The sequence below is a fragment of the Aythya marila genome (assembly GCF_965140915.1).
Source record: "Aythya marila genome assembly, chromosome: 15".
Classification (NCBI taxonomy): Eukaryota; Metazoa; Chordata; class Aves; order Anseriformes; family Anatidae; genus Aythya; species Aythya marila.
In genome coordinates, this window is record NC_139056.1 from 6074696 (window position 1) to 6085297 (window position 10602).

General features: G+C 68.9%; 1 protein-coding gene across 2 annotated transcripts in view; it reads left to right on the forward strand.

The window, feature by feature from the left end:
• LOC309884029 (mitochondrial import inner membrane translocase subunit TIM16-like) overlaps nt 1-10602 on the forward strand; it is a 38965-nt gene that overhangs the window by 8748 nt on the left and 19615 nt on the right. For both annotated transcript variants that reach the window (XM_082772641.1, XM_082772639.1), the window contains exons 8-9: nt 4326-4412; nt 4615-4697. In XM_082772641.1, the coding sequence (XP_082628767.1) occupies nt 4326-4412; nt 4615-4697 (170 nt within the window). The remainder of the gene's footprint in view (nt 1-4325; nt 4413-4614; nt 4698-10602) is intronic.

The window sequence follows — 10602 nt, forward strand, 5'->3', positions numbered from 1 at the left end:
CTGTGCCTGCCACGGCGAGGGGGCACAGCTGGGTGCCTGGCGGTGCCCAGGTGGGGACAGGGGGTGCCCACCTCTCACCGCGGCTGTCCCCCAGCCCCCTGCCATGAGCACAGCGGGGTTTGGGGCTCCGTGGCCGTGCCAGCAGGGTGATGCCGTGGCCAGCTGGACACCCAGGCTGGGCTCACCAGAGCCCAGTGTGGCACCTCTGCCCCAAATCCTGCCGGAGCGATGGCTGAGCCTTTCTGCCTTCACCCCCACCCCCCCCCAGCAGCACGGCATCCCACGCCGGGGTCACCCCGGGGGTACCTGACTCCCAGCCTCAGCAGCAGCTTCCTCCGGGCGGGGGGAAGGTCCGCAGCATCCCACATTCCCAAGGAGACCGTGGGAAGCTTTGAAAAAGTTGGCCTAGCTCTGGGCTGCCTATTTATAGCACCGCGCGCTCGGCGCTCTCATGCTTCTGTTCCCCAGCGTAGCTGCACGGGACTGTTTATATTTCCTCTGCTCCGCTTCCCCCCTCGGCCGTCCTTCGCAGGAATGCCGCTGGTATTGCAGACATGGGGAAGTCGAGGAGGATTCGGGATGAGCATCACGAGGGACGTGGGCGCACGGGCACGCCGCTCCCTCCCGCGGGCGCGCTGGGGATGGCCGTGCCGAGGGGGCAGGCTCGGGGTCTGCCACTGCTTAATTCTGTGGGGCTGGGGCGGTTTGGGGCGCCCCCCCACCCCCAATCCTGGCTCTTTGTGGAGGTGGGAGGCTGCGGAGCCTGGCGGCTGTCCCGCTGGGAGCCCGCTCGCCTTCCTGCCCTTGCTGGGCCGGCGGCATCCTCGGGAGCCTTGCGTCGGCCTCGCCAAGTAGCACAAAGGACGGGACGGAGGCTGGGGCCTCTCCTGGATGTCCCACAGCATGGGGACACTGAGGCAGCGCCGTTCCCTTCCCGCTGCCACCCCACACCCCCTCATCCTGCCCTGGGCCGGCGCCAGCAGCGTGGTGGCTGCCGGAGCATCGTTGCCACCACATGCGGTGACTGAAGCTCCCCACGGGGAGAAGCCCCGTGCCCCTCGTCCCCTGCCAGCCCCTGGCTGCCCGCTTCAGGACAGATCTGAGGAAGGCAGCTTCTAAATGCCAAAGCCACCCTCGCTGGGGGCTCGTGGCCCCTGATCCGTGCGCTGTCCCCTCTCTCCGAGCATCCTCGGTCGGAGGAGCCGAGCTGCAGGCGTGGGGCTGGCCTGCGAGAGGCTCCTCTGCACTCCTGGCCACCTCTGGAGTAAGTGGGATTTGGCAGCAGGAGTTCACATTCTTCTGCGGGGAGGATGCGTGGTGGTTAACCCCCTCGGCTCCTCCTCGGGAAGCCTTTCCCCCTGCCCCCTGGGCCGTGGTTGCTCTCCCCACCCTTTCGCTCCCTCCCGCAGGGGGTTCGGATGCCTGCGGGCTGCCAGAGGGCAGAACCGAGGGGCTCCCCCCCTGCCCAGCCCCACGGCTCTGCCCTGAGCTCCCCAGCCCCGGCCCTCCCTGCCCTCTCCTCCCTTCCCAAGGTAAATATTCCCCGCGGAGGCAGGGATCGCCCCGGCGCGGGAGCAGTTTTCGCTTTGTCTCGGGCTCTCCTAGGCAGCCGAGGAGCCGAAATCCACCGGCAGCTGTTACCAGCTCGCTCTGCCCCGCCGGGGCTCTGCTGCCAACAGCTGCATCCGACACACCAGCCGAGCCTCCCCGGCCCTGCTCCCCCGCGGTGCTCGGCCACCCCGCAGCCCCCGCGTCCCGCAGCGGCCCTGGGGCCCCGCGGGGAGCAGGGCCGGGGACCCCCAGGGCACCCAGCCCGCGCCAGGAGAGGTGGGGAGAGATCCCCGGCACCCTCCCTGCGCTGCCGAGCGGCCTCAGAGGAGGGAGCACAAAATTTCTCCCCTCCCTTGGCCCGGGCTGCCTCAAACCAGCTGGGCTGAACCTGCACAAAGGGCTGGGAGAGGCCGGGCTGCCTCGGCGCTGGCGTGAGCAGGTGGTGGCGGGGGAGCTGGAAGGCCCTCCTGGGCTCCCTGCGTGCCAGCCTGGAGCTGGAGGTGTCCTCCAGCCTCCGCCGAGTCTGCCAGGAGGACGAGCAGCTCAGCGGGGACATGGAGGGGCTGCCAGCATCACCTGGGCTCAAAGCACTGGGTTCTCGCCCGGTTCAGGCAGCCCCAGGGACCCGCAGCTCCCCCGGCTCCAGCTGACCGAAGCATCCTGATGGGGGTCCTGGGGGTCCTGGGGATGCCCCCCCGGGACCCGGAGCCGCTAGGTGGAGCGGCTCCCGCTCACCTCGGGCAACATCTGCACAGCCTGGTGTCTGAGCCACCTCCGAAACCGGAGCGCCCCGGCCCCAGCCTCCCTGCATATTTGCTGACATACGTACTGCTCAGCCCGGGATGGAACTAATGCAGAAAACATGTTTCCCCGCTGCAGCGTGCGCAACGTGGGCTGGGAGCGGCGAGGCCCCGCCAGGGCGCCGAGCTGGGCCCGTGCGAGGGTCCCGGCACCGTCTGCGCCCCGCAGCAATCCCGAGCCGTGCCCCCGGGTGCTCGGCCCCGTCCCACCCAGCCGGGGACCGGCCGCGCATCCCCGGCACCGGCCGCGCACGGGAGCCCGCGGAGCCGGCGCGCGCGGCTATCGAATCTCCAGCTGTGGAGTTTTGGCTGCCGCGGCTGCAGGGCTCAGGTGCAGAAGCCATCTCCCCGCTGATGATCTGGGCTGGCCGGGGTTGGGCTTCCAGCTCTCCTGGCCCCAGCTCCCGGGGTTTCCTTCCCTGCTCGGCTCCGATCCTGGCTCCTGTACGCCAGGCGGGTGGTGGGGCCCCGGGAGGGCTGGCAGCCCCCAGGCTGCCTCCCTGCAGCCCCACTTTGGGCCTCTCCTTGTCCCCACGGCGGTGACACAGCCCTGCTCTGCAAGGGGGACGTGCCACGGGCCCCAGGAGCGGGATGGGGCCGGAGGGGTGCCGGTGCTGGGGCTGTGCGTGGTGCAGCGGGATGGAGCCAGCAGGAAAGGGGCACTGGGTCAGGGGTTCGTCGGGGGCCTCCCGTCCCCGCTGGAGAGTGCCAGTGTGTTAGATGTGGGGAATGGGCCCCCCCTGCCCCACATCCTGCCCCACATCCTGCCCCACATCCTGCCGCCGCTGCTGGGCTCGGCTTGGCCAGCGCAGTGCCTTCCCCGCGCGTCGTGCAGGCTGGCTTTGCGCCCTGTTTGTGCTGGCAAGGCGGCCGCGTGCCGGCGCCAGGCAGCGGACGCGCTTGGCACCACCAGCACCTTCTCCAGCCCTGGCCGCAGGCCCCGGGCGGCTTGTGCAGAGAGCGGGCATCCCACTGGGACCGGGGGCAGCAGCTCCCGACGAGGCTTCTCCAGGGGGCAGGAGAACCCCGATGCCACCGGGTCCCGCGGGCCCCTCTGCGCCGCACGGGGAGCGCTCGGAGGGGCCGGATGCGCTGCGCTGGGCTCGGCTCCTCTTTTCCATGACAGCTCTGGAATGGTTAGCGGTTGGGCTGGCTTCTTGGCGCTCGGTAAAACGAGAACGAGGAGGCTCCAGCGCCTCCTGCGTTGCGGGGCGAGAGCTGGCTGCCGGGCCCTGCTGGGATGCCGGGAACCGCAGGGCCCATCTGGGGGCCACATGGGAGCCGGCCCGCAGTAACTCTTCCCTTCCCGTCCTCGGCACAGCAGCGCTGGGGCCTGGGGGTGGGACGGGGCTGGGGATGGTGCCGGGGAGGGCAGGATGAGGCACAGGCCTGCCGGGGGGGTCCTGGCCCTGCAGGGAGAGGAGGAGGAGGTGTGGGGAGCGCTGCCGGGCTCAGTTTGCCATCGGTGTCTCGGTAGCCTCTGGACACCCGTGGGGCACCTGCCTCCTGCAGCCGGGATTTGGCACAGATCGAGAGCCCGGGGAAGCATCCGGGGAAGTAAGTGCCTCTCCCTCCCTGGCCACGGCTGGTGTCAAACATCTTCTGGTGCCTGCCAGCATGGAGCAGCTTCTGGGTGCTCTGGCCCCCCCAAACCCCCACGCTTGCCATAGGGGGAGCCCGGGCGGTGCTGGGGGACCCGGGATCTTTGCCATCACGCTCACGTTACCCACTGCCACCCCCCGCTCATCTCAGCCACCACACCAGCACCTCGGAGGCCACCTCGCCGGCTGGGGACTCGGGACGGTCACCGCTTGGGGGCTGCCCCCACCCCGCTGGCACCGTGGGCACCTCTCGGTGGGGACCTGGAGCCAGCGCTCGGCCCCGGGGCTGGTCACGGCCGTGCTGTAGCCGCACGTGAAGCCGCACGGCGCGGGCGGTGGGAATGCTGACGGCCGTGTCTCCTGTGCCTTGCAGAGCGTCCCGGGACACGAGAACAACAAGGACTCCCGGCTGCTCTGGATGGGCGCCAGCGATTGCCTCATCTCCGTGGGGTTCAGCCAGGTACGGTCCTCGCTGCCTGGGATTTCCCACCCCGTGCCAGGGCCGCGGCGCGGCGTCCCCACGCGTCTCCTGGGCGCCAGCCCGGGCTCCTGCCTGGCACGGTGATCGCAAAGCAAGGGCACCCCCAGCTGCTTTGCGGGCTGCCGGGAGAGGACGTGGGGACGGCCACGCAGCCACCGATGCCGCGTCTTTGTCCCTGCAGATGCGCGAGCGGGAGGTGAAGCTGTGGGACACGCGCAAGTTCAGCGGCGCGACCTTCACCTTGACACTGGACACCTCGCCCGGGTAGGGACGGGGACTCGCCACGGGGTGGTCGAGGAGGGACGTGGGGCAGCGTGGCAGTGCCGGGGTGGGGACATGCCCTGCCGTGGCCACCGCCACCCCCCTGTGCTCAGGGACACGCAGTGAACCTGGCGGGAGGGCAGGACCTGGCAGGGAGCTCCTGGCATCGGCAGCACTTGGACACAAAGCCAAGGACAAGCCCGGGGACGATGTGGCTGCGTCCTTGGCACCACGCGGGTGGGGAGGGCGGGAGGTGGCAGTGCTGGGGACAGCGTGTCCGTGTCCCCAGCAGCGCCAGGCTCGGGGGGGGAGCTCCGTGCCGCTGTGAGGGGTGATGGCAGCGCTGGCCACAGCACAAGGCAGTGTTTGGGGTGGCCGCGGCCGGGCGGGCGCGTGCTCCGGGCAGCACACGTTGCTTGGGAACGGGGCTGGGCCCCCGGCGCGCTGCTGCGGGCGAGTGAGTCCCTTTGGCACAGCTCGGCCCCAACCCCGGCTCGCAGCAGGGCTCGGCGCTTTGTGCGGCGCTGAGGCTGCCCCGGGCAGACGGGGGCTGGCTGGCGGCGGAGCTTTGCTCATGGGGCGTCCTTTTGGGCAACGGAACAGCAGGTTTTTTGTGGCCGTGAGGGGTCAGCGCCTCTTTTCAAGGCTCGGTGAGGATGTCTCCTGTCTGCCTGGCACCACTGAGGCTGCGGAGGTGACAAACGCTCCGGTTAGGGCCGGCCTCACCTCTCCTACGCCGCCCCCGTGAGCTGGCCCAGGGTCACGGTGCGGGCAGGGAAATGGGGGCCACACAGAGAGGCAGGAGGAGGAGGAGGCACTGCCTTCATCCCGCCAGGGTAATGAGGGTTTGGGACAGGGGCTTTCGGGGCTGTGCTGGAAGCCTCTGCCTGTCCCAGAGCTGCTGGCAGGGCAGCAGGACACCGGGACCCTCACCGCACGCTGGGCTGGCTCCGTCACATGTGGCAGGGACACCGGGACCCTCGCCACACACCAAGCTGGCTGCGGCACGTGCCGGGCTGACGGAGCTGGCTGGGTGGTCGGGAGCCTCCGGGTGCCGATACGTGGCCTCTGGCAAGGAGCTGAGTGAGCTGTGACAGCAGGGCTGGCCCCTGGCCGCCCCGCAGCATCCCCGCGCGAGGTGTCAGCCCCGAGCCGGCGCTGACGGCAGCTGGGACCGGCAGGAGGGGAGAGGAACGGCCGCCGGCGCTGCGGGGAGGTGCTGGCACGTCCCCATGAGGACGGGCAGCTCAGCACGGTGAGCGGGGGAGCAGCAGGAGGAGGGAGGCACAGCAGGAGGCTTGCGGAGCATCCCTCGCCCCCCTGCGAGCTCCTGGGGCTTGCAGCTCGCCCGCTCCCCAGCTGTGCCAGGGCAACAGGCAAAGCAGTAGCAGGGGTGCTGTGCCCAACCTCTCCTTGCCGTGCCCCAGGGAGAGCGAGGTCGCTGCTGGGAGAAGCACCCCGGTGCTGGCAGGGTGCTGCTGGGCTGCGGCAGCCTCCCCGGGCACCAGGAGTGTCCAGAGCGAACGCCCTCGAGGGGAGCCAGGGCGCACAACACGCCACCAAAGGGGCTGCTTTGGGATCCTTCCTCCAGAACCCACCCCGCTGCGCCTTTCCAGGAACCACCCCAATCCCTGCCGCTCCTCATCCCCCGCGCGCGTGGGCCTCCGTGCCGGCGCTCAGCCGGGGCGAGCCCGCCCGGCTAAATTGGATCCAGACGCGAGGCCGCGCGCAGCCCCGTTTGCTCAGGCCGGGGTTATTTTGGCTGCCGGCTTTATCGGCCGCCAGGAATGCGGCTGGCAGGCTCTGCCGTGCGGCGTGTCAGGCCGGGGCTTCGCGAGGTTGTGGCTGCGCCGCGAGGGGAGCTGATAAGGCGGAGGAGGAGAGGGGCCGCGGGGCGCCCCGGGGGCGAGCGGGGCCCCTGCTCCAGGGAGCTGGGGAGGAGAGGGAGGTGCTCTTTTTAGCGAGCCGCGCTGGGGCTGAGCGCTGGCAGCCGCCTTTCCAGCCCTCTCCCCACCTCTCCCCGCCTGTAAATCTCGTGGAGATGACAAACCGCGGAGGGGGATTTGGGCTCGCTCCCAGCAGACGTGCCGAGCGCGAGCCGCACTCTCCCTGCGGCGCAACCGCCCGGCACAGCACGGCAGGGTGCAGGACGGGGAGGTGAGGGTTTGGGGGTCACAGGGGTCCCCCCAGGAGGCAGAGCCTGCGCAGGGGAGCTGCACGCTTGGTTCAGGACCAACAGACCCCAAATGGCACGGCACCCGGCCCCACCAGCACCGGCACCCATGGGTGGGGGCCGTGCTCAAGGGGCCGGGCACTGCGCCGGTGCTGGCCGCGGGTGCTGGTTGCGGGGCACGGGCCACCGAGCGCCGGCTGTGGCAGGAGGGGTGCCAGGCTGGCACGGCGGCCGCGGCCACGAGCTGTGCACGGGCAGCCCGGCGCAGCAGCAGCTCGTTTAGGGTTTTTGAGGAAGCAATCAGTGGGCGGGCAGGAAGCTCATACCATTCATTACTGACGCCGGGCCGGCAGGAAGGGGAGCGCGTGCCCCGCCGTGCCCCGCCGCGGGGGCCCCTTGCCTGCTGAGCCAGCCCCACACATCCCTGGGCACCCCAAAATGGGGCAGGAGCATGGCCCGAGGTGGGGCAGGGGGGGACAGCCCCCACGTGCCCAGCCCCGACGTCCTGCAGTGCCTATAGTCACCACGGCCCCACAGACGGCTGCGCCCCTGCACAGCATCCCCAGGGGCGAGGGTAGGAAGGGAATCACTGCCCTCATTCACCCCGCTTTCTCCTCCATGTCATAGAGTCAATTTGGGGACTTTCTCATCCCAAACCCTGAGCAGGTGAGGACTCTGTGACCACATAAACCTTGTTCTGAAAGCACAGGGCAGCAGCCGGGCAGACAGCAGCACGTGGCATGGCCCAGCTTAGCCACTTGTGCTGGATATGTCCCCGGGTGTCCTGCTCATTCTGGGCTGGGGGCACTCCTGGCCCTCCTCCCCAGTCCCTGCCCGGGGGCTGAGTCCCCAGCGGTGCCCAGGGGAGGCGGTGGCAGGAGCCACGGGTGGCCCCGGCCCCTCTCCGTGCTGCCGTCCTCACGTGCCGCCTTTTGCCTTTTTGCTTGCCCGTCGCTGCCTTTGAATCAGGTTTTGTCTCCCCTCCGGCCCCCTTTAATTGGATCAAGGAGCAGCAGGAAGGGGCCTCAATAGGTTATTGTTGCCCTAAATTGTAACCAGCACCGCTGGGGTTGGGTTACGGGCTCAGACTCGGGGTCAGCGGCCAGACCCCGCTGCCGCACGCCCGCAGCCCCGGGCCGGTGCCGCCTCGGTGCCGGGGCTGCCGAGAACAGTGGCTCCCTTGTTGTGCCACCCAAACCTTCCCCTGCAGAGCCGGCAGCCTCCAGCCCCTGCCACAACCCTCTCGGGGCTGGGCCGAGGTGACCGGGTCTTACAAAGTGTCCCAAAAAGTCCCGAAATGCCGGGAGAGCTGGGGAAGAGCTTTTTGGAGGGCTGAGCGCTGGGGCCCGGTGGGGCCGGCCGGGTTTGTGCTGCCTTTCGCAGTGCAAAGTCCAGCAGGGAGGTGCCCGTGGCGTGTTTGCTTGGGTTTAGCACTGCTTGGGTTGGGATTCGGAGGGCCCCGGGTGGTTCCCCGCGGGGACGCTGACCCAGGCAGCGCTCTGTGCTCATCGTCCTTCCCTTCTCCAGCTCCTGGGGCTGGGCCCTGGCTGCTGCGAGCCCCTGGCGCTCCCCGCGGGGTGGGACACGGCTCTGCACAGCCTGCAAGTGGCCAGGGCTGGAGCACGAGCCCTTCCCGAGCCCTTCCCGACGGCGTTGCTCACCCGGCCACGAGGCTCCAGCTCTCGTGCACGCTGAGCCACGCGCCTCCACCAGCCCGCTGTCCCCTGTCCCCGTTTATTGGCTTTTATGGGACTTCTGCAGCAGGTTCTGCTGTGTTCCCCATGCCCTGAGCCCAGCGGGGCTCCCCTGTGAGATGCGGCTCGTCCCAGGGGTGCGCCCATGCCACTTGGGGTTACTTTTACCCCAAATCCCCGTGCTGGCAGAGCCAGCACCACCATCTCCCATCCCAGTCTGGCCATGAAGCCACGAATGCTGGCTATTTCTGGGACTCAGCAGCCATTTTCTATGATTTTGGGTAGCACGGACATTTCGGGGGGTCTCCAACAGCTTCCACCCCAGGGGCAAGGCCTTGGTGGCAGAGCCCTGAGCAGGACAGGTCCCCGTCCCCATCCCCATGCCACAGGCATCCCTGGAGAGCCCTGCCCTCGCCCCTTCTGCCCCCAGGCCCGTGCTGCTCTGCAAGAAAAGGGCTTTTCGCTCTGCTCCAGCCAGCCCCTGGCTGCTGCCACAAGACGCAAGGAAGGACAGAAGCCACCCGACCAGGTGCCAGCCCCGGCGGGGACCGTCCCCGCGCGGCAGTGGGGACAGACGCTTCCCCGTGGCCGCACGAAGGGGTTAAGCAAAGCCAGGGTGCCTGCCCAGCCCCGCAGCCTGCCCCGCTAATTGCACCGTGTAAAAATAGCCCAGTGCCTGCGCGGCCGCTCCAGCGGGAAGGCGGCGAGCAGCCTAATTGCCGAAATCACTCCCAGATGGGCCACAGCCTCGTCCCGGGCCTCGCGCTGGCCCGCAGCCGCCTCCGCGGGCGACCAGCGCTCCCCAGCCCTGGCCCCGTCAGCTTTCCAGGAAGCCAGCAAGATTTCTGCCTTTCCACAAGCTCTTCCTGGCAGCAAATGCTCTGCAGCAGCGCGGGGGGGGGCTGCGGGACACTTGCACGCACGCCCCGGCTCCCCGTGGGCATCCTTCACCCTGGGGTAAGGGGACGGGGACCCGGCACCCCCTTCGTGGCCCTGCAAAGGCTGCGTGTCCTGCTGCGGCTCTGCTCCAGCCATGGGGACGTCGGGGACCCGGCGCGGGCTCCCTGGGCTGCTCGGGTGCTGGGGACACCGGGACTTGCCCCTGTGCAGCTCGCGGTGCTCTTCACTGGGCCCCCGTCCTGCTGGTGGCTTCTGCCCAGGGCTCTCGGTTAGCCGAGAACAGCGAGAGGGATTTTTTTGGTTTCATTTCAGGGGGTTTTGCAATCCTTCCCCTGCGCTGATTCAGCTCGGAGGAATTAGCAGCGCCGCACAATGCGCCGCGCTCATCTGCTCCTGGGGCTGCGGTGGAGCTGGCAGTGGCCGGGGGGACTTTTGTGCTGGGGCTAGGGAAGCCGTGAGGGCTTGGGGGGGAGCTGCGAGGACACTTTTTGGGTGCCACAGAGCTCCCGCAGAGCCACACGGGTGCAGATGTGGGCGCTGGGTATCACAGCGGGTCCAAGCACTGCGCTGTGCCAAGCTGCGCCGAGCCCCGAGCCTGGCAAACCTTGAGCAAGTGGGAAAAGTCCCTTCCTTGGGAGAGGGGCACATCGTGAAGCCAGGGAGGAGCAAAACAGCAGCTCCGGTGGGAGCGTGACCCTTGGAAGGGGATGTGGCTGTGCCAATGCTTGGATGTGGGAGAGGGATTTGTGCTCCCTCCCCGCCCTCTCCAGCCTGGGCGGTGAAGGATGGGGCTGCCTGAAAGCGGGGAGGGGATTTCTCAGCGAGGTCCTGGAGCCGTAGGAATACAGGGAGGGAAAAGGAAGGGGCCAGGAGGGAAGAGGCGTGATGGCTCCTTGCGTGATGGTGCCGGGGCTGAGCCCGTCCCTGCGCCCGTCCCGGCTCGGGGGCTGCGGCAGCGACCGTCCGGAGGCACCCGGCACGGGGCTTGCGCTCCGCCGGGGAGTTTTCTGCTCTCCTCCTCCTCGCAGGGCTGGAAAATATACAAAGCTCGCAGTGAAAATATTTACACAGCAGCAATTTTCAGAGGAATTTGGGATGTTAATTTGAAAAATCTGTGGGGAGAGAACCACAATGGGCCCTT